Source organism: Diceros bicornis, chromosome 14 (genome assembly GCF_020826845.1).
Source record: "Diceros bicornis minor isolate mBicDic1 chromosome 14, mDicBic1.mat.cur, whole genome shotgun sequence".
Taxonomy (NCBI): domain Eukaryota; kingdom Metazoa; phylum Chordata; class Mammalia; order Perissodactyla; family Rhinocerotidae; genus Diceros; species Diceros bicornis.
This window is the reverse complement of record NC_080753.1, coordinates 26,818,603-26,842,680: the sequence shown is the minus strand read 5'-3', so window position 1 is coordinate 26,842,680 and position 24,078 is coordinate 26,818,603. Positions and strand designations below refer to the sequence as shown.

The window sequence follows — 24,078 nt, the reverse complement described above, 5'->3', positions numbered from 1 at the left end:
CTGCAGCAAGGCCGTCTTCCTTGATCTCAGCAGCTTCCTCATCATGACGCGTCTACACAATTAGTGAGATGGGCCTGATTTCTGGCTCACCGGCAGGATCGGAAAAGGACGTATAAGAGGTAGAAATGGAGAGGTTCTGCCCAGACCACAGGGCTTAGCTTACTAGGTATCAAGTCCAGCTCACTTTCAGCTTCATTTGCTAGGAAGGCTATTAGGGGCTGTTTGATTTAAAAAGGCCAGAACCAGTTTCTTCTGTTAAAGGTTGAAGGCAGTATGCATTTGTGTGAACTTTTCTGTTCCCTGTCCCCAATTCTATGAAATTATTAGGGGGGTGAGAAGAAGGGACAGGCATGTTAAAGAGCTCAGAACTCACTAATCTACCAGCTGAGTGTTAGGGATTTTACTCCTTGGATCTTTACCTACATTTATGACTCCTATGGAATAAAATGGCCCCAGTATCAGTCTTCACCCAACAGGCAGGGGCGTAAAGTATCACCTGGCTCCAGGTTCCCTGCATAACACCATCCAAAGGCCCATCCCTTCAGCTTTCAGGACCAAGTCCAGTCAGGAGGAACCAGCCTGACCACGCTTCTAGAGTGCAGGGACCACACATGGCTAGCAGTCTTGGTATTCCTTATGGTCCCCAGCACATTATAAGCTCTACTGAGTTGAACAGAAGGAGACATGAGGAGCAAGACAGGAGAGGATGATGGCAAGAGGACAGGGAACTACAGATAAATCATCATTTTCAATAAACCCAGGTAGCTCCTCCCGGTACAGCATCTTTTAATGCTCCATACACTGAATAACATTTCAATCTGAAAACACCCCCGAGCCAGCCTTCCACCCCCCACCATTTTGGGGAGTCTCACTTAAGAGATAATTTATGAAATATATTAACTCTGACTGCTATTTCATCTCTTGAGCTTATTCTCCTGCCCCTCCTCTGACCACATGCTAATATGTGCCCACATGCACACAGCCTACAAAGCACCAAGAAGCAGAGCCAAAGAGAAATTTAATAAGCTCCATGGCTCCTTTCTATTCCCTTGGGTCAAGTTTTCATAGGAATTCGTGTCTGTGGGAAACTTGACAGTTTAGCTACCGGCAGATCTTTGTATTCTCTCAACCTGGCAATAAAAGGAGAGAATGGAAGGGGAAAACAAGGTGGGAAGGCTTGACTCTGAATATTATAGGCAAGACAACATTCAGCAGGGATGAACTACAAGGCAAAACTCTATTCAGTCATGTAATCTCTTTATTTTTATTCTCAATCTCTTCTCTGGTTTCTCTTAACACAGCCAATACTATTTTCCTACATCTCTCTCTCTCTTTCTTATCAGCCTGACCTTTCACCCAAATCAGATCTGGGTTTCAACCTTTGCTTTAGCTTTGAATCATCTTTCCCCCACAGGGCACAATCTACAAAGTCCTGAGCTCTTGCTGAAAATGATTTTAAAACACTTGCCCATCCAATTCAGACCCTCATCCTCCTTCAGCTGTAACACCTGTGCCAGCTGTTGTTCATTCCTCCTTCAGGTCCTCTCTCTACTAAGTTACTGCCTTCTTCCCATCATTTTCCCAAATCTCATATTTATTCTGTTATGTCCTGTACAATGAAATGCTCATCCGCACTCTCTCATATTTACCTGGTCTAAATTTCCTCCATTTAAGTCACTTCTCTAATGAACTTCCTTCACGAAATTCTTCTGTGAAAGCTTTCACATGAAAACAACTACCCTCTAAAACAGAAAAATAAAACTATAATAGGTTGCAAGTGCTATAAAATTAAAACATTTAGAGTAAGTAGTTTATTCTATTTGAAGTCGGAGGTGTCTAACAAATCATAATCTTCCATGTGGTACATGACTTACCATTAAAATAAAGACAACATTAATGAGAATAATAATAGTATCATTTTCTCCACCAATATATAAAAGTGAGGATCCTAACTATAAATTCTTATAAACAAAAGATAATTAATCAATTTAATATGTAACTATGTGATAAATCTTTTGAAGAATGGCAAGAAGCAAGAAAAAAAGCAAGATTTTATGTAATTTTCTGTCATGGCTAGAGGGAAAAATGGCTAATTATGTTTTTCAATGGAATTCTTTTGATCACTGGCCACTCAGTACAGTTTTCTTGATCCAGGTCTTCAAAGCTGGGATCGTAAGTTTTAATTCAAATGTTTTCAGCTGAACATTAATAACTCTAACTTTTCTAACTGCTAAACAGTGGTAATTAAATCAAACTGGTGTGGGTTACAGGACCAAAGGTTAAATGGGCAGTTGCCATTTTTTTTCTGGAATTGCCTATACTGTTCTCCCAGAGTGGGAGGCCCAGGCAAAGGCTCTGAATGGGGAGGGGGCAGGGTTCTCTCCACTCCTGCAGAAGATGTGAGGATGCTGTTTGTCTCATAAATATTCACTAGAATTGCAGAGTAGCTTCCCCCTCCCTCCTACATTTGTTTGGTTGAAGGATCGTCAGACAAGAGAAAAACACTCCTTCTTTAGAATGTATTCTGCATGAGCTGTCTTTTTAGAAATAACCCTCCCAGGTGCCGATATGAATATTCACCAGAGTGTATCGGGCACGGGCCAGTCTCCATGCCACGTACACTGATCCTTCAAAATGTATTCCAGGCAAGCTACCAGGGTAAACTCCTGTACAGAAACTGGGCTTTCCAGTGATGGATAATGGATGGCTGAAAGAAGAAAATCTGAGCGAAGGAGGCAGAGATGAATAAATCACTCATATCTGTCTCAGGCCCTGCTGCAGCTAGACTTTGCCTCTTTGACTGAAGCACAGCATGAGGCTTCATTAGAATACTGCCCTCTGTGAATTAAACTGTTTCTTTTGTGTATCTGGCTCATCCTTCCTCATTAAGAAGCATAAACATTTATCTCCCCTATGCCCCTAACCCTATCTGCCGGACCCCTTCTTACCTTCTTCTTATGTTGGCTGATAGGACCTACACAGGCATCCTGAGAACACAGTCCTGGCACCCGCTGTGTGCGTGCGTGTGCACGCACACTCCCCCCCACCCCCACCCCTCTATATCACTGCCCTGACTCACATTCAGAAAGGTATAGACAGAAAAGATTAAGGACTCTTACAAGCCAGGGAAGGAATCATGCCCAAGGTGGTGAGATCTCGGATTTCTCAGGATCCTCCCATTCTGGCACTGAATCCTCAAGAGTCAATATTGAGATTCATGCTGAGATGCAGAAGGGGACCTGGCTAAGGCAGCCTGTCTGAGTCACACGTGAGACTGTCTTAACCACCACTCTTCAGACAATCAGCGTTTAGGTGTCAGGGGCTGAGAGACATCCCCTGGGTAATCTCCAAGGAGCTGATAACGAAACTGTTACAGCCTTAAGCACAGTTTGTACCCTAACAGCTTGGGGCATTCAGGAGCTTGGGGCCTCTTAGCTGCTCAAAGGAAGGAGCATGAAAAGGGAAGAAGAAAACAGTATGGCTTCCATGACACTCAGGGCCAAGTTATCTCCTCAGCCTATTTGGACCATGAAGGGCTCCTCTGACTTTCCTGCAGCCTCTGACGGACATAAGGACATTCCGAGGCAATGAGGTATAACTAGTAGCAGTGGCATCAGACGGAGACAGGAATCCCAACTTGGTCTCTGTCTTGCAACCTTATCCCCTCAGATTTATAATCTGTTAAATGGTGGGGTAGAAGTTAGGGGAAAAGAGGGAGATAGATTTTAATTTAGATGATTTGTGGTTCCTTTTATTTGAATCTGTTTTTCTTTCTTTTAATTATAAAGTAATACTTGATAAATCCTTTGGTACTTATAAAACATCCGTTATAAAAAGGTATTATACTAATTGCAAAAAATGTAAACCAATATTGTCAAAAATGTTCTTTAGTAGCAGAACTCCTTTTACAAACAACATCTTGGAAGGATCTCAATATGCATAACAGATAAAAGGAGAACTGCTCTACTAAGGTCAGAGTTGGGGCTGAAGTCTCATCTGCCAGGCTTCCTATCGGCCCCTCCTTGTGGCAGCCCCCAAGGTTCATCGCCAACAAAACACAGCAAGAAAAACCACTGGGTCATGGTGTGTATCTTGTCCCCAAATTACATGTTGATATCAACATTCATATCTTTTAATAACAGGCTTATAAGTATTATTATTCACATTTTTTGAAACCATGAAATACAAATGGACTTCCCTAATTCTCTGCATTCACTATATGGACCAGGGCTGTTACCCAGGAAAGGAGCTGAATAGATTAAGCATTGGTAAACTATGTCCTGTGGCTGCCTATATTTGTAAATAAAGTTTTACTGGAACATAGCCACGCCCACTTGGCAGAGTTGAACAGTTGTGACAGAGACTATGGTTTACAAAGTCTAAAATATCTACTACCTGGCCCTTGACTGAAAATGTTTGCTGACACCAGGAATGGACAGAAAACTAAAGCTGTTCTTATTGAGCAGTAAAGAGTTCTGGCCCCAAGGCAAGAAATAAAGGTATAGTTTAAACTAAGGCTGAGTTTAGCCTAGAAATGTCTAAAATCTCTTCTGTTGAAAGTGTTTCAACAGATTTTCATGTAGCAAATTCCACATGGAGTTTTTGGATTCTGCTATAGTCCTAATCCCATCTTTGTTACTGTGACAACTGTACTGACAATTCTTGGCTTGCCTTTTACCCCAAATTTCTGGTATTTCTCCTAAGAGTAAAAGAACAAGAAAAGAAATGGGACCAGAAAAAAAAAGAATAGCTCCAATTAAAAATGAAAACCTAAAAATCATTCCCAAACCCTCCCTCTTCCCTGAACTGACGAAGTGCCCAGGAGCTCCATTCTCAAATTGAAGACATATGCAAACAGGATAGTCACTGACAGCCACCCTCCAGATCCCTACTAAAGGGCATGGAAGCAGTAGGGTAGGATAAAGAAGTTATAGAGACATTTAAAGTCAATAAACAATACACGAAAAAGTTATATAGTCATTGAAAAGGTAGTTAATATAATAGTAGCAAAATAATATTATATCAGTTATAGAGGAAGATGACACCACAGACTAAACCACACCAATTAGGTAGACAGTGTTGAGTTGTTTATTGGTCACCAGTGGAAAATGGATTTATATGGATCTATCCCCTTGCTCTCTCTCCAGCTCTGTCTACTGTGATTATAAACAGCATCTTACAAGATAGCTGGCCAGGGCAGTCTCTGACCACAGAACAACAAAAACCTTATAGTGCTTGGTGTTTTGACAGAACTACTCATTTGGAACCTTTAATGAAACCAATTTTAAATGGATGACTCTATTTAAAATGTTCTTCCCAAATAATTTTCATGAATTCTCTACTTTTTCTCTGAGTCTAACATATACAGCTAAAATCTCACTACAGCAAACACAATCATGACAAAGCCATTTACCTATTCTACCAAAAAGGCTATTATCAACAAAATATTATTTATCTGGTTACCACCAATTCTCAAACAATTCTCTATAGATAATGCTTTTTCTTTATCTGTTTCTAATAGGGCTACTATGAACTTCCTATTAAAGACACTACTTGATTATAGATGCTTTATTATCTTTTTAACCTCAGGGAAGAAATGATTACAGAAGGTTAGATATCAAGGAATGAATTGACAAGGGTTTGCATTAGACATCAGGGGACAATTAAATGGTATATGCCTAAGAGACTTAGGAACAAGACCTATTATCCTAGACCACAACCACCCCTTCCCACAAGGTTCTTGAGGTAACCATATGCCAAGAAACGTCCCACAAAGTGAGAAGCAAAGGGACACTTCCTTGCCAGTAGAATTTTTGGCCCAAAACTCTAATGCAAAAAGCATAGGACATGGAGCAATCCCTATTCCCAAGTTGGTTATGTCTGAACAGCTTCAACCAAAGCAAGCTAAGAGGCTTGCTCTGTCCCTTTTTCAATACCCAAAACTTACTGTTGGTTTTTACCACTATAATTTAAGGAAGGATCAACCCAATACACATTCTAGTACCACAGAAACAGAGTGAGTACAGGAGAGATCATTGTCTCCTGCTGCCTAGCACTGAGCTGTCCCTGGGCTGAGGCAGTAACCCTACCTTGGCTGCCCTAAGAGATAAAAGAGGAAATAAGAATGCCCAAGGAGAGAAAAGGCTGGGTCTGCTTACCACTCTGTTGTGAGGACAGAGGAGAGGAGAGGAGTGGGGAGAGATGGCAGAGAGGTAGGAACGAAGACAGAAGGAAAGGCCTCTTTCTAGCAGCAGTGGTCCTGGCCCATGTCACTTAGGGCCCAACGGGGGATGAGACACAAGAAGTGATTCCATGGAACTGTGGCCCACCCTCAGTCCTGCAAACTCACCAATCTGATCAGCATCTTCCCTGGAAAGGAACTAAATGCCTTGACCATGACCACCATTTTGGTGAGGAGTGAAGATGGGAATAGGGGAGGGCACAAAGAAATAGTGGAGGGAAAGGCAGAAGTATTTGAATTTCTTCTCCCAAAATCTAAAATCGTGGTCTAGCTATTATCACCCTCCCACTGACTGTAGTTCTCATTTCAAAATTTCCAAAGCCAGAAACACTCACTGTAATCCTACAAACAGAACATTACGTTCTAAGAATTGGAGGAGGAAAAGACCCTGGTGGTATGACAGTTGTTGCCCAATATCCCCTTTGAAAGTCAGAGGTCTTTTAATGTATCATTTCATTCTAGCGCAGATGGGTATGATTGTTTTAACTCCAGATCTTAAAGACTAAAAATTTTATTTCTAGCAGGACTTTGACATAATTAACCTGCCACTACAAAATAACATGGATATGCAGTGAAGTTTCTGATATGAGAATTTTATATGTACAGAAGAAAAGTCAACTTTCTATAACCTGGTTAGGTAAACAGGTGCTTTGGTCATGAAATATGTCTGGTTAACAGATTCCGTATGGATTGCCAATTTTAACGAGAATTCAAATATGATAAAAATATACTTAGCTAGAGTAAAACCACACCAAATAAAACTTATTCTCCTTTTGATCTATCAGAAAGTACCTGGGATCTTGCCCTGCCTCCCAAATTTCATTAGGTGCATCCACTATCACCGTGCTGCTAAAGTTTGAAAACTAGTTACAGGAAACCAGTAAATTACATGCCAGGTAACAGTTTGTAACAGAAACTTTGTTTTTTTTCCAAGAAGTAAATTTCATGAATAAAAAAATCAAACATATATAATTAGTAACGCTTCTCATGTTGGATAAGAACTACCCAGTAAGTAGATATAGGCTTTTTATTTACAAAACATTTCTGAAGCTGAGAAAAATATAAAATACAATTATTATATGTACTGTTTTGGATATACCCAGAAGCTGTGGGCTTAAAGGGCATCAAGCCAAAAAAAAACCTCCCTACTGAACTGTACACTTTAAATGGGCAAATTGCATGGTATATTAATTATATCTCAATAAACTGATCTAAAAAAAAATAAACAGGGAGCCGGCCCCATGGCATAGTGGTTAAGTTTGGCATGCTCCACTTTGGCGGCCCGGGTTCACAGGTTCAGATCCCTGGCATGGACCTACACCGCTTGTCAGCCATGCTGTGGCGGCATTCCACATACAAAGTAGAGGAAGGCTGGCACAGACGTTAGCTCAGGGCTAATCTTCCTCAAGCAAAAAAAAGAGGAAGCTTGGCAACAGATGTTAGCTCAGGGCAAATCTTCCTCAGCAAAAAAAAAAAATTATAAATAAATAAATAAACAAACAGAAGACGTAAAATATGGAGATTTATAAAAATTCCAAAGTAGACGTGAAACATCAAGCAGGAGGTCGGGTTCTGTGGCAGAGCTGTTGACTAGGTAAGCCAACCCCTTACCATGACCCTCAACTTCTTTCCAACCCTGGCAGGGCTGACTGACTGACAGTTCTACCTAATAACGAAGTGGAAGTTGCCTAGGTGGGGTTTTAAATAAAGCTTTGGCTTTTCCTAATAAAAAGGGACAAACTTGGCCGGCAGGGCTCTTTACCCTTGTACCCCTTTGCCCTTCTCCTTCCTCCTGGCTAAACGCAGACATGAGAGTTAAAGCTGTAGGAGCTGTCTGGCTTCTCTGAGGCAAAAATACACGTGGAAAAGACCAAGAAAATTGAAGAGCTCACTGAATTGCAGAACTAATAATAGCAGTCACCCACTTGTGGACTTTTTATTATGTGAGACTAAAACAAACAAACAAAAGCAAAACAAAAAAATTTTTAAAAACCAACATTTTAAAAGTCTTTCTTAATTAGGTTCTTTGTTACTTGCAGCCAAATGCAAGCTCTTTTGGAGCAAATGAGTGCGAGTAATACAAATAAATGTTGTCAAGTCTTAGCCACAACGTTTAATGGAAGTTTCTATAATTTACAACCTTAGGAAAGCAAGAGTAGGTTGACCAGAAGGTGCAGGTGCCCTCTCTAATTTTCTTTTTAAGGCCAGATTGTGCAACAAACTGGAATCTTCTGAGCTAGAGTTTTAGCACTGTTTGCATTGCCATGTTCATGGTGGAGAGAAAGAGAAAGAACTCAAATTATACTTTGGTTTCTTCATCTCCTGCGTGGAGACAGGGAAGCAGTTGAAGCTCCAGAGCTACTGTAAGACACGGCAAGGAAAAGGACCACTAGCCATTTCTAAACATTAAACTGTGTAGAGAATCTAAACCGCCTTGACTGGTGTTCAGTTACAGTAAAAGGATAACGTAGCAGGGCTGGTAACGTCATAATCATTGAGAGACACGGTTTCAGACATCATAAGGTAAAAGGAAGGAAGAGGATCCTTACCATTTGGTCTTAAGGGCGCAAGGAAAGAAAATTCAGGGAGAAGTAAAAGCAAACTCTGCGTTTATCTACATAACCAATACTTTTTATACTGAATCTGATACGTTATTGAAAGAGGCAACACAGCAGAAAAATAATGATTCCTCAGCTGGAGCTAAGCCTGAGCGTCCTGGAAAGTTGCTGAAAGGAGTGCTTGAGGGGCACCAACTAGCCTGTCGTCATAATCATTTTTCCTAGGAGAAGGATGTAGATGGAGGGGGACAGAGGGAGAGGCAAGAAGGGGAGGTGGACGCGTTTCTCCTGATCTCAGTGCTTCTGCTTGTTCTTAACTAGAGACACAAGAACGTTTGGGTCAAGTGCCTCTGTGGTTACCAGTTTACAAAGGGCTAAGCTTAAAAAGAGAGAGAGACTGACATCAGGTGCTACCAAGACACACCAAAAGCATCTTAACAAGGTGACAAAATTGGGCTCCTAGGGAAAAAAAATCTCTGATTCAAGAGTGCCTGGGGAAGTGAAGTTTTTCAAAGGTAGACTACTGCTTTGAAATAAAATTTAAATGATTGTGACCGTTCATCAGTTTTCAGAATAGCTTTATCCACTTGCTATTCAAGATATATTCAAGCAATATGACATATTAAACCTGTAGAAATTTCCGTCAATTTGCTGCATGTCCTATACTTCTGTTAGCCCTCATGAGAAGAGCCTCATTTCCGAGACCCTGTGTGGCCTATTTCGAGGGTAGCAGTGTGTAAATATCTGCCAAAGTAAAACCACAGGAGGAGGAGGTTGATGCTTCCCATTCATTTGCTCTTTCAAGGTGAATGATTCTGGTTTTTAATTGTTTAAAGCACTACTGGTGAAGTGATTATTTGTTTTAGAGAGGTCTTAAATAACAATTCTGGATAATTACTAAACATACATTTGTGCATGAAATACTGGGTCAAATGGGGTTGATATACTCTGTAAAAATGTCTTCTTGATAAGCTAATCTTTGAAAACTAAAAGGATTTTTCTTTTCATATATCCAGCTATATTTTATGATGACTAGTTGTCAAGTTCCCTAATCACTCAAGGGAGACAAATGGTTGTGAGGTAAATCAAACACAAAAACACACACACATTTTTTGGGGGGCATTTAACCTTTCCTGGTTTTTCAAAGAACATCTGAATTCTAGCACCCCTCCTGTATTTTTAACACGCAATTTAGTTGCCATAGCAATATTTTCTGGTCTTGAAATACCTCTAGGATGAAACTGGCTGAGACATATTTACCATGCCCCCAAACTCTACTATGTTTCTAGGCTCCAGGATTTCTGGTCCCCTAGGTGTTCACACAGTTCAGACTCCCACATCTACTGGGAACCACAGACATAATTTTTTATTCAACAATTTTTCTGGGAAGTAGAGTTCTGAGGTCTGAGGGTGATAAGAAGACTTCAGTGCGATGCAGATAGGCTGAGAGAGAAACAACACTTGGTAAATAAATCATGGATCAGTGAGACAAGGAAGAATTCCTTGGCTCAGGGCTGTGACAGATGACGCTCAGCATGACTGATATGAAGCAAATTTTGTAAAATATCTTTCCAATTTTGACTAGAATTATAGGCAATCTTAATCCAAGCCAGAGGAGTCATATATTTAGATGTTTGTTGTATTCTTTAGACTGTAAAAAGGGAATTTCTAGCTCTCTGGCTTGCAAAGAAGGCTGTGCTAATGTAAATAAATGGACCGCATGCTTGTGCAGCCCTCAGACAGAATGAAATGGAAAGCAGGATGAAAGGCGGGAACAAGCGTCCTTACCTGTGCTAACGTCGGCGTCTAACACCAGAGCTTAATCTCAGTCATTTGCTGGAGATGGCAAATCTATAGCAGTTTCCTCACACACACTTAGATCAGACACACTGAGCAAATATGATGTCCAATTTAGTTGATAGATAGAACCCCCTTTAGCTGCACTAACATACTCGGTTGTCAGTTCAGTCAAGGAGTGTTCACTGAGTACCCACAGCACAGAGTACTGTATTAGGCATGTGGAAATCGTTGCAAAGACAAGATTATCTGTAGTCCTATGAGAGATTGAGGGCAGCACAGATGTAGAAAATACTTAAATAATTATAAAACATCATTTGAGTCATTAGCTTCAATTCCTCTCCCCACTCTTATCGACTAAGCCTTCATCTGGAGCTATTAGATAGGAACCAAAATTGGATGCTATGTGATTCTTCTCCCTTTTCTTTTCCGTGCCTATCCTTTGCGAGGGAAGTGGATGAGCAATAGCTTGGCAGGGCGGTAAGCAGTGGGAAGAAAGAAAAACAGCAGTCAAAAAGGGGCCTCAGTAATTTATAAACTGAATAGATAATCTAGAGTTGGCTGTAGCCACACAATAGTGAAAGGGCAACTGAACCGGGCATGGGCTTGACAGCTCACGGAGAAAGAAAAATATTCCAGGATGAGTAAGGACCACAGCAGCATATCTAATTTTTTTTTTAAAGGATCAGCTTGCTATTGCTTCATTTTATCTATGTTTAATAACTGCAAGACATAAACTGATTTGTGGTTCAGACATTCTGTGCCAGATTAACTTTTGTTAAGTCGTAGAACTGTGTGTGTTTCCTACTGCAAAATAAAAAGACTCATTCCCAGATTAAAGAGATTATGAATACCCATCAAGAACGTACTTTGGGCTAGACCCGTTTTGTCCTAATATATTATATTCATATAACATTTTCCAACTGAGGAACTCAAAATATTTTTGTGTCATTAACTCCTTAATCCTCACAACACTCAGAGAGACTGTGGGTTTATTTAGCTGCATCTACTGCACTGTTTCATCTCTGGACAGCCTACTTAGTTACAATTAGGTTTGTTACAGTATTATGGGTATTTTACTAACAGTACTGCACATATCAATTACAAAACCATCATTTTCAAGCTAATGTAAAAATTGTTAATTTAATTGACTATCTTATAATTAGGGTTTCAACAAAATGCTATCATCTATTAGCTGAAAAAGACTGGGTGATAGGCATACTTAATGCATAGCATATGTGATTTCTCATACTAGCCTGAGAACACCGTAAAGGATATCATGATTAGCAAGTAGAAAGATAATAAGTCTTAAATTAAGGTGACAGAGGGACTATAAACTAAGACATTAGGTAGATTTGGTTAGTTATTATGACTCTACCCTGGTCTTTTTATGTGGTCAGGCCTCTGAAGATTTCCTGTTATTTAAATTTTAATGTTTTTAAAATGGCATGAAAATGATATAATTACTACTCAGTTACCCACTTTTAAGGCACATTCCAGGCAATTTCTCTCTTTTTCTCTCAAATAAAATGAATAACTTTTGCTGTGCCTGTAAACCTAGCAACAACAAAGACAAACTCCTTTATTTTCCAGTTATACAGCCTGCTCAAGCTCTTGGGAAAGAGAAAAGAAACGCACAAGACGGGGAGAAAGTTTCCTGTTAAACTGAAGGACTAGGACGCCTCCTGCTGTTTCCCTTCCAGGAGCTGGTTGGATAAAGGCTGGCCAGGAGCAAAGAAGGTGGCTTTTAAAAGCCTGCTGGCCTCCTCAGCCCTGCCCCTCCTCTCCTCAGCAAAGAAAACTCCCCTCTCATCGTGCTAAGGAAACACTGGGATGGGGGCTGTGGTGGTGGGTGGGATGGCTTTGGGAGATGGTGACTGAATATAGAAACAGCAACAAAACTTCTCAGGGCTGTCACCTCTTAAAGTCACCTCTCGCGCCTTGTCTCCCCCCCTCACTCTGCCCCAGCCACACTGGCCTCCTTGCTGCTCCTACAACCTGCCAGACATGTTCCCCCTGGGGGCCTTGGCACTCTGCCTGTGATGTTCACCCCCCCACATCCCCAAATGGCTTGCTCTTCCCATCCTTCAGGCTCTGCACGGTGAGGCCTTCTCTGACCACCCAATTTCAAGCTGCCCTGTCTCCACACCCTAGTCCTCCCCCGTGACTGTTCCATAGCACTTCAAAATATCTGACGTATTTTGAGCAATAGCTTGGCAACACAAATAGTGTTGTTTATTGTTTATCCTTCCCTCACAAGGATGTCAGTTCTCTGAGAGCACCGATGTTTGTTTTCTTTACTCAATGCAGTATCCCCAGTGCTTAGAACAGTGCTTGGCACATAGAAAAAGGCTCAATAAATGTTTGTTGAATGAATGAAAGAAAATGGGGGGAGATGGTCAGAGATCATGTTTTAAGATCAGTCTCTCCAGGATACCACAAGGGTACTGGTACCAGACACACTAGCAGGATTAGGCTCTGGCCGACTGTGGTTAGGTGCAAGCATTGTCTGTCAAGAAAGAAGGCTCTGCTTGCCTATCCAGTTATAGGGTAAACTCTCCGGAAAGGAAAAATGGTTTCTGTGCATGCAAACAGACAAACAAAAGAAATCTTTATCCACAAAATAATTACGTCCCTTCTTAGGAATAAAGAATGCAGTGATCAAGATAATTCATGTTTGAGACCTTTGCCCTTCTAGTCACCATCTACAAAGAATCTGCATTTGTAAAGCCCGTGTTCCTTGTGATTGGGCCCCTAGAGTTTCCAGGATTGCCACGTCTCCTGCCTCTGAGATGGGGAAAGTGTTACTCTCGCTCTGTAATACTCTCCCCCTCCAGGTGTTGATTCAGAATCACTGGGCTTCTTGGATACAGTGACTAGGAAAGCAAGTCAGTCATCACAAGCAATAGAAGCTGTGGGTCAAATGTCACTGACTAATCAACCTGTCATTGGTCAATTACCCATCCCCATGAAGAGCTGCCACTGATCTAGTTTCCTATCAATAAATATCTATCTGGCCACATCAGCTGCTGCTAACCATGGCCTGCCAAGATACCCAGCATTGTCCACGGGCATTGGTGGTTAAGAAATCCCTCTCCCTTTCTTCTTAATAATGTCACAGAAGAGGCAAATGCAGTTCCTGACAACATAATGTTCGTTTCACAGAGACGTGTTTCTTTGAGCGCTCAGCCAGTTATACAGGGCTTCAATTGCATGGATTTTCTCACCACGAAAACAATAGCTGGGCTTAAAGAAGTTGGAGGTTTCAGACTGCGCTGAGATATACAATTCTGCCTTTGGTTGTGCTCATGCTCATCATTTCCCCTCTGAGTCAGGAAAAGAAAAATTGTTTGGGGGAACCATTTTCATTCCACATTTAAAGAAAACCAAATGGGCACTGCTATCTCTTACTTAAAGCTCCTTTTTCTGGAGTCAGATTCAACACCTCTGATTCTTTAGGTAGAGTTAGAGGCCAAGGTGGCCTTGCCACATGAAGAGACTGTTTATCTCTCTCTGAGATGTCACCTTGGCAACTATCTCATGAGGTCCCTACTACATCTAAAAATTCTAGATCTCCTACCGAAACCTACTATATTTTCCTTTATCTTGACAGACTACCTCATCTGCACATTCAATCTGTCAAGAGATGCTTGTTCTGAGTTGCCACAGGCTTTCTATATCAGGTGAGGCTAAGAGGAGGCAGCAAGTAAACAATTATAATACAAATATGACAACTGGTCCAGTAGGAATTACATACAGAATGTATGGGATCATTGAAGAGGGATGTCTAAATCAGCCCAGGAGATGATGGAAGGAAGGTTAGGGAGGCATTCCCTAAGAGTGGAGTGGAGTGGAGTCTTGAAGGGGTAATAAGAGTCAGGTAAAAAGCGAGGGACGAGAAGGTAGTGAGAGACGCAAGCAGTGAGAACAGCATGTTCAAAAAGTTGAAGGCATGGAGATAAGAGAGGGGTGACACACGTATAAAACTGCAAGTAGCTGGATAGGCTGAGACAGAGTATGTGTAGGGGTGAGTGGAGAAGCAGGAGACAGGCTGTACAGACAGAAGCAAGTCAGATGGTTCTTAAATGCCTTTGTCTGAACTTTCATCTGAAGGCAAAGAATAGCCACGAATCCTCTTGGGAAGGGGTGTGACCACATGGGATTTGTGGTAACAGTGAGGGAGATGGTTGCAGGTGGGGAAGGAAGGGCCTGATGGAAGTCTGGAAGACCAGGTAGAGAAGAGAAACTACAAAGGTGCACTATGGTAATGGCAGTGGGGATGGAGAAGAGGGGAAGGATTTGTGAGATAGGAGCTGGTATTGACAGAACTTTACAGCCGAATGGTTGAGAGAGGAGGTGAGGAAGAAGAAGAAATTTAGAGAGATTCCCATGTTTTTGGCTCAGTCGAGAGACAGATGAATGGTGCCACTGAATGAGACGGGGAAATCACAGTGTTCGGCGACTTGAGCAGGGGAAGAGGAGGATAATGGAATTCCATTTCTGACATCTTGGTTTGAGATGCACATGGAACATTGTTAGGTGGGGGTGGGGCGGTGTGGGGTACCTGGTAAGCAGAGAGAACACAGGGAACATTAAAAGAGAGTGGGCAGAGCTACTAAGCTGCCAGTTTGCTTCCATCTTCATTGACAAGGAGACCGGTCCTCAAGTTAGAAATGGCAGAACAAACATAATAAAGAGAAAATTGAAGTCCCAAATAGGTGAAGTGAAAGAAAGAGAGTATCTAGTCAATTTAAATGATTTCAAGTGTCTTGGCTCAGATGAGTTACACCCCAAGCCTGCTGAAAGAAACTGCAGATGTAATCTCAGAGACACGATTGGTAATCTTCAAGAAACTGTGGAGACTATAAGGAGTGTCAGTGACAAGAGAAGGACAACTGTTTCCCAGATTTTTAAAGTGAAGGGGAATAGACTGTAATGGGAAATATTCAGATAAGTTTCACACCATCTATGACAAAAATTCTAGAATGGCTTATTAAATAGATGGCTTATGATTACTTTAGTTAATGTATGCAGGTGAGAAAAAGGAAGGAGGGGGTGTTGTTTGCTACGTGATGGAAGTTTATTTTTACTAGTAGTTTGTCCAGACTGATTGTGGCTTGTCTCTTTCCCCATCCTAACCACAAAGTGAGTTGTCTGGTCTGCAGTATGAACTCAAGGCTTCTCTGTCTGTGATTTGTTGCCTATGGTACTCAGCCTTTATGTGGCCCTTTATGAAAAGGGGTTGACAATTTAAATAAAGAAATCAACAGTCTGAATTCTCCAAGAAATCCAGCATCACTCATCAGGGTGTCCCCTGGAACTGGCAAGCAGCAATAACCTCTGTGGTTATTAGCCTAAACATTAGTAAACCTTTGTCTATTAGAATCCTACTACCTTATTTTTTTGTGCTATTTCTGTTTATACATACTGACTTTAAAATGAGACTAGGAAACAACAAAGCAAATGTGGTGGCGCATGATAGGGGAAAGGCAGTCATGTCCTGCCAACATCTCTACCCCTGGCAGGCTAAGATATAATGTAAAATATCTCATCTAACATTAAATATAAATATATATGTAAAGATATATATCACATTAGTTTCTCAGACACCTTTTTAGAAGCTTAAAAAAGGGCAGCTTATTCAAGATCCAGATGGCACTCTTGAACTAAAAGTATATCTTCTAGGGGATGTCACCAGTCTCACGTTTTAAAATTATATGATCCTATAAATCAAGCAATATTGGGTTAAAGTTCTCTTCTTAAAACAAAACAAAAAATGAAAACAACAATCAAAAACCCAGACACAAGAGAAGATCTTTTAGAACCAGGTCTAATATTCAGAACTGTTTGGTTCATATTTAAAGTCATTTATTAAGGTTGAAAATGATTTTTGATTCTATATAACTTCTCTTGACAATATCCGTTAAGTCCCTACCCAATACAAACTGAGACTTGAGAAGGAGGTAAGCCATATCCAGGGAGAAGCCTCAGTCTAGCCCCTCCCCAAGTCTAATTCTGGTGCATCTCTCCTCCAGAAAATCCAAACAAGCACCCTGTATCTCTCCTCCCTCTTTCATTCTTCCCTCGATATTTAGAGCAAAGAACAGAGAAGTGTCTTCACTGACGTTATCAGGATCATGCCTGTACCAAAACACGATTTGCACGTGTCTTCCATTTTAAAAGCAATGAATGAAAAGGAATCTTCTTACCGTATTGACCCGATCATGTATGGCTGTGCTAGTTGAACCACAATCGCACCACTTCCTAACTGATGACATGTATAGCCAGAATCCCAATCATAATTCTTGGTGTCCCCATTCAGCAAGGCATTTCGGCTCCGACTGACTCCTTCAATCACACTGGCACAATCAGCAATTGTTGCAACATTCTCCATGGGAACTGTGAATCCAACACAAGATTCAGCATCAAGATAAGAGAAGCCAAATATATCCCAATAGTGTGCTATGAACAAAATTAATTAATTACTATCTCAAATCAATGATAAAAGGGAAATTAGAATATCTTGATTATCTCAAGATATGAACACATTTTCCATGCCAAATAGCTTTTTTTTTAAAAAAAGAGTTGAACCTAAGGGTGGAACAAACCAAATCACATGTAGCAATTAACCCGATGGTATTTTATTATAAAGAAACATGATACCCCACAAAATATAGAATGGATAAATACATTGTGAAATATTACTACAATGGGGGAAACTACAGAGTAATTGAGATTAATGAACTACAGCTATATACAAATAGATGAATCAAAAAACATAATGCTGAGTGAAAAAAAGCAAGGCACAGAAAAACAGAGTATGAGTTCATTTATACAAAGTTTAAAAAAAGGCAAAACTAAAAATATACTTTGTTTAGGGATACATTCATAAGTGTAAAACTAAAAAGGAAATCCAGGGAATTATTATACAAAATTCAGGATAATTTGTCTGGGGAGGGGAGAGAGGAAATCTTAGAGGGAGCCTCAACAACGGGTCCAAACATTTATTGATTTCATTTCCAAGATGAAATCTTGCAGGGGCTTCAAAAGTACTGGTCTTGTTTTTTTTTTAATTCCTTTGCCATTTATTTATTTATTTATTTTTTTCCCCCAAAGCCCCAGTAGATAGTTGTATGTCATAGCTGCACATCCTTCTAGTTGCTGTATGTGGGACGCGGCCTCAGCATGGCCGGAGAAGCGGTGCATCGGTGCGCGCCCGGGGTTCTGAACCCGGACCGCCAGCAGCGGAGCGCGCGCACTTAACTGCTAAGCCACGGGGCCAGCCCCAGTACTGGTCTTGTTCTGTTCTTAAGCTGCGTAATGGGTACATAGGCACTTGTTTTATCTAAACTGTACACACTTATTACACTAAATAAGTGTAATAAATTTGTTTAAAAAAACATGATATATGTAGATTCAGTGTTCTAGAATTCATAGAGCAGGAAAGTGATCCAGGACATGGTACCAATGCCTTTTCAGAATATACACCTGCCCTCAGCCAGGATTCGTTTCTCTTTTTTGTTTGTTTACTATTCTACACATTCTACTATTTCAACATGTACGCTCTTTGTTCATGAACTGCTGTACTTTGAAACACCAGCTCTGTTTTGATTCTGAGTCTCTCTCTATACTTCAAATCCATATCAACCTGTTCATTTATAAAAGTCAAGAGTTTCCACAAAATGATAGCTGTCCAAAAATGACGTAGATTCTCCAAACACTGAGAAGAGAATGATAAAAGGTGAGGCCTGTTAAGTCCCCTGGGACCTTTTCTGTGCATTTCCTAGTGCCGGGGCTTCCTTCAGACATTTACATTATTTAACCCAAATCTACAATTAACCCTAGCTACTTATATTCAAGATTTATAGCTTACTTTACATATAATCTTAAAATAGATTGGGGAAAAAAAGACATTCTCATTAGATATACACTGTACTTTTAAGTATAATATTATATTCTCTGAAAAGAGAGAGGGTGAGCAGTACTACCACGATGCCAAAACATTTCTAGCTTTATAATGATGTGGAGTAAATAATCTTACATGTATCTTCTATGCAATGCATTCATTTTCCAAAGTTGGGCATGCCTGTACTTGAGCCCTCATCTCATATACCTTCACTAACTGCTTTGCTCTCTGCAGATGATGAAAGCCATCCACGGATAAATAAGAGAGAAAGGAAAGAGGAAGGGAGAGAGGATGGATTTTCTGGTGATAAATCCCTTGACTGTGAAGCTTAACTCCAAAGCAACAAGTAAAAACACTGGTGAAATGATCTGTAAGGACTGACAGAGAAGGAGCTTTGAGAGAAGCTCCCCATCATTTTGGAAAGACACAGAGATGAAGGACTCTATTAAGAGGCTAAGTCATGGTACCTCTATTTTATGGAAAAGGGGAAGTATTCTGCGATTTGGAAGAAAACTTAAGGAAGTGGCATAAGATGCACAGTAAATTGAGCTGAGCCATAAAATAATACTGTAGGTAGTTTAGGCTGCAGTAACAGACAGCCCTCCTCTCCCAGTTGCTTAACACAGCACAAGTTTATTTTTCGCTCACCCTATTTATTCAATGACAATCAGCAAAGTGGCTCTGCTCATTGTATCACTAAGGGATCAAAGTGACAGAGGATTTGCATTGATTGATATGTGCTTCCTCAATCACAGCAGCAGTGAGAAGAGAGTGAGCTGGGTATTGGCTCTCAGAACTCTTCCCCAAAAGTAATACACATCACTTTGCTCATATTTGGTTGACTAAGGCAAGTCACAGGGCCTTACCTAACTTCAAAGAGGGTAGGAAAGTACAACCCTGCTGTGTGCCCAGGAGAAGCAAAGGAATGTCTGGTGAACAATATTAACATTTACCACAAACATTAAATCAGGATGAAAGAACATTCAACTAGATAAATCTAGTTCAGTTGTGTAAAGTATATAAAATGCTTCAATAGATAAATATACCAAAATTTATATACAGTTGTCCCCCGGTAGCCGTGCGGGAAATTGTTCCAGAACTCCCCTCAGATACCAAAATCCATGGGTGCTTAAGTATCTTATAAAAAATGGCATAATATTTGCATATAACCTAAGCACATCCTCTCGTATACTTGAAATCATCTCTAGATTACTTACAGTACCTAATACAATGTAAATGCTATGTAAATAGTTGTTATACTGTACTTTTTAGGGAATAATGACAACAGTCTGTACGCGTTTAGTACAGACGCAACCTACATCTCCCAAACTACGTCTGTAGGCCTTTGACTCTGAGGTTGGTTCAATTTGCAGGTGCAAAATCTGAGGATACGGAGGGCCAACTGTATCTAGTCTCCTACTAAGGGACATTTGGATTATTAACATTGTTTCCTTTGCAATTACAAAGGTGTCTTCTTGTGTACATGGGTAAGAGTTTCTTCAAGGAATACATAAGATTTATACATAAATATGAAAATAGAATTACACTCATGGCTATGAGTTACCTTCAACTTCCTGGATATTGCCAAATTATTCACCAAAGTGGTTGTAAAAATTTACACTCTCAACTCATTGTTCCACATCCTCATCAACTCTTGATAATGTCAGATAGATGTGTGTGTCATGATATCTCAATGTGGTTTTAGTTGTCCGTTTTTTTGTTAGATAAAGTTGAACATTTGTTTCTCTTTTTTTCCTCGGGAATTCTTCTCCATCTCTCTTCTGCAAACCATCTACTTTTATCCTTTGTCTATTTTTCCATTGTCTTTTTTTTTTTAATTTTATTTATTTATTTATTTTCTCCCCCAAAGCCCCAGTAGATAGTTGTATGTCATAGTTGCACATCCTTCTAGTTGCTGTATGTGGGACGCGGCCTCAGCATGGCCGGAGAAGCGGTGCATCGGTGCGCGCCCAGGATCCGAACCCGGGCCGCCAGCAGCGGAGCGCGAGCACTTAACCGCTAAGCCACGGGGCCGGCCCCATTGTCTTTCTAACTGACTTGCAGGATGCCAGTTCTCTGTTGGTTAGTGTACTGAGTTGAAATATTTACTCTTTTTCTTTATGATTTGTGCTTTTCCTTTCTTGTTTATAAATTCTTTCCTACTCTGAATTCATAAAGATATTTACCTATATTTTCTTCTAAAAGTTCTCAAATTTTGCTTTTCATGTTTGGTTCTTTAATCTATTTAGAATTTATTTTTGGTATGCTGTGAACTAGGGATCTCCTTTCATCTTTTATTCATAAGGTTAGTCAATTTCCTCAGCACCTTTTAATGAACCCTTTTCTCCACTAACTTGTTACTTTAGTCACATACAAAGTTTTCACATACATTCGAGTCTTTTTTTAAGATCTGTACCATGTTTCACTGATCTGCCTGGGCTTGTAGTTGTAAGAATAACTTGGCCCTTTTAGGAAATTTTTCATTTTGTTTAAGTTTTCAAATATACTGGCATAAAAGTTTTCAGAGCATGTTCCCTTTTTCATTCCAAATATTTTTATTTGTACCTTTTCTTTCTTTTTTTTGATCAGTCCTATATAAGTTTGTCTACTTTATTAGTGTTTTCAAAGAACCAACTTTTGGTTTTGCTGATTCTTTTATTTCCTACTTCACTAAATTCTGGTCTTCTTTTTATCCTTTCTTCCTTCTACTCCTTTGGAATTTTTCTATTTTTTTCCCTAACTACTTAAAAGTGAATACTTAACTCACTAATTGTTCCTCTTTTTTAAATAAATGCATCTAAAGCTAGTATTTTACCTCTAAGTCCTGCTTTATCTTTATCCTTAAGTTTTGATATATGATGTCTCGAGGGGTACGGGGTCAGGTACTATGTAGAATGTCCCTCAATTTGGGATTGTCTGATATATAGTGTTTTTAAAGTTGATCGCTTCTAAATATTTTCTAATTTCCATTATGATTTTTTCTTTGACCCATAAATTATTCCAAAGTATGTTTTTAACTTTCCAAATATAACTTTTCAAGTTATCTTTCTATTACTGATTTTTAATTACATTGCTACATCAATAAAAAAGTGTATGATATTGACTTTGCAGAATTTCTTGGGATTTACTTTGTGGCCTGGTACATGGTTAATTCTTATTAATATTTTATACGTGCCTGAAGAGAATGTGTATTCTCTAATTTGGGATATGTATGGTTTTATATATCTCTACTATATCAAACATTAATTACTGTTCAAATCACTAATGTGCTTACTAACTACTGGGAGAGGTTTGTTAAAATCTCCCACTATGACTGTAGATTTGTGAATTTCTCCTTATAATTCTGTCAATTTTTGCGTTATATATTTTGAGATCACGTCATTTCACACATATCATTTTAGAATTATATCTTCTTGGTGGATCAAACTTTTCATCATTATGTAGTACCATTCTTTATCCCTAATAATGCTTTTGCCCTAAAGTCTATATTGTCTGATGTCAAATAACTAGCACCTTTATTTTGGCTACTATTTCCTTAGTATCACTCCACTTTCTATTTTTCTGGTCTCTTGTAATGACAGAAAACTAGATTAAAAAAAAAAAAATCAGTGTCCTTTGTCTTTAACTGGCTTACAATAATTTATGTGACTTACAATAATTGTTTTTACTATTAGTTAGACTCATTTTTACTTTCTATTTATAAGTTTTTTCTTTGCTGCTTCTCCCACTTCTCTGTCTACTCTGTTTTCTGAAGGATTGAGCATTTCCTTTATTTCTCCCTCCAGCTATCTCTACTGATTTGGTTTGAAAGTTATATATTCTATTTCTGTTCTCTTATTAAATTTTAGATATGCATACCAGACTTAACAATGCTTAAAATTAAAAATCATATATTTCCTTCTCTGGAACAATATAAAAGACCTTAATACTTTTTAATATACATCACTTGCCTCCTGGCTTACTTGTTTTGTTATCTAACATTTTAGTTCCACCTTGTTTTATACTCTCTAAATCAGTCATCATTATTATTATTTCATACAGTCAAAACTTATTTATCCACATTTACCAATTTATTCACCATTACTTTTTTTTTATAGTCTCCTTTATTCTTGGTTCAACTTCCTTCTTTCTAAGACACATCCATTAGTATTCAGCAAAGTCTTTGTTTGAAAGTATATTTTGCCACCACTCTTGAAAAATAGTTTAATTGGACATAGAACTTGAAGTTAAAAGTTTTTCCGCAGCCCTTTGAAGATATTATACCATAGTCTTCTGGCTTCTACTATATGTCTGCTATTCTAACTGTTGTAATTGTTTTTTCTCTACAGTTTACTTTAAGGTTTTCTCTTTGGTTATGATATTCCGCAGTTTTATTATGCTGTATCTAGATGTAGATTAAATTTATCCTGCTCAGGACTGAATATGAGCATTTATGGCTTTTATCAAGTCTGGAAAATTTTGGCCATTATTTCTTTGAGTATTGATTCTCCCTCATTTTATTTTTCTTCTTCTCCTAGAATTCCTATTAGAGCTCTTTTGGAACTTTTCATGCCATCCTCCATATTTCTTAACTTTCCTTTCATTTTTTTTCTCTTTACTTCTTTTTGAAGCATTCTGGGTAATTTCTTAAAATTACTATTTGTGTTCACTAATAATCTTTAGGCGTATCTAAGCTGCTATTTATCCTGTCCACTTAGTTATTAAAATTTCACTAGTAAACAAAAACTACACAGTACTAAAAATAAATGAATGTGTACCAACAAGAGTCAATCTCTCAAAGACAGTTGGTTAAAAAGAGCAAGTCACAGAAAAAAAAAATACGATTCCACTTCTATTGTTTAGTGATACATACCTATGTGGTGAAATTAGAAAGGAAAGCTAGAGAACAGTAAACACTAAAATTCAGATGAATGGTTACCTCCGGATAGGAAGATAGTGGGGATATGACTGGGGGAGGGACTCACAAGGGCTTTAAAGCTTTGGTAGTGTTTTATTTCTTCAGCAGGGTGGTGAGCATATGTGTGTTCCTGCTCTCCAAACTTTACATATGTGTTCTTTTGCATATTGGGAATACGAGTTTTTTTTTTAAGTTTCACACATTTTAATACCGTTTTTATGAAAAGCAGAAAGATGGCAAGCCTCTGAAAGAATAAAACCTTCTATGATTATTTTGAACACTGATCTCCTCCTCTGTAGCCTCCACCAGGTCTTATCAGTTGTCTTTGTTGACTCTCCCTGAGTTTGTCAATTTCCACCTACCTTACCTTACTGCTTCACAATTTTATCCCTAGCTAATCTGGTTTTAACTAGTGGTCAATTAGTGCAGCAGCACCAGAGACTATCCCCAAATCATTACTGATATGGTTTCAAGCTCGTTGGTAAATATGGCTAGGATAAACACTCAGAACTCCTTTTCTATAGACACATTTATAAATGGGTTTATTAACAAAGATTATTTCATACTCTAACATTTCTCTAAGCAAAACTGTCTTACTAATATCACCTTCAGACCCTCCAGAATCGTGAGGTGATCTAACTTATATGTTACATTAAAGAATTCTGCCTTCTTAACAAGG

The 24,078-nt window shown here is 39.3% G+C and overlaps 1 protein-coding gene across 5 annotated transcripts in view; it reads right to left on the bottom strand.

Annotated features, from left to right (window-relative positions):
• The window catches only part of BTBD9 (BTB domain containing 9), a 395,116-nt gene that overhangs the window by 85,472 nt on the left and 285,566 nt on the right, over window positions 1-24,078 (bottom strand). For all 5 annotated transcript variants that reach the window (XR_009222005.1, XR_009222001.1, XR_009222002.1 and 2 more), the window contains exon 8: window positions 16,806-16,995. Coding sequence is in view for 1 of the 5 variants with exons in the window: in XM_058554444.1 (XP_058410427.1) it covers window positions 16,806-16,995 (190 nt within the window). In the remaining 4 variants the exon portion in view is untranslated. The remainder of the gene's footprint in view (window positions 1-16,805; window positions 16,996-24,078) is intronic.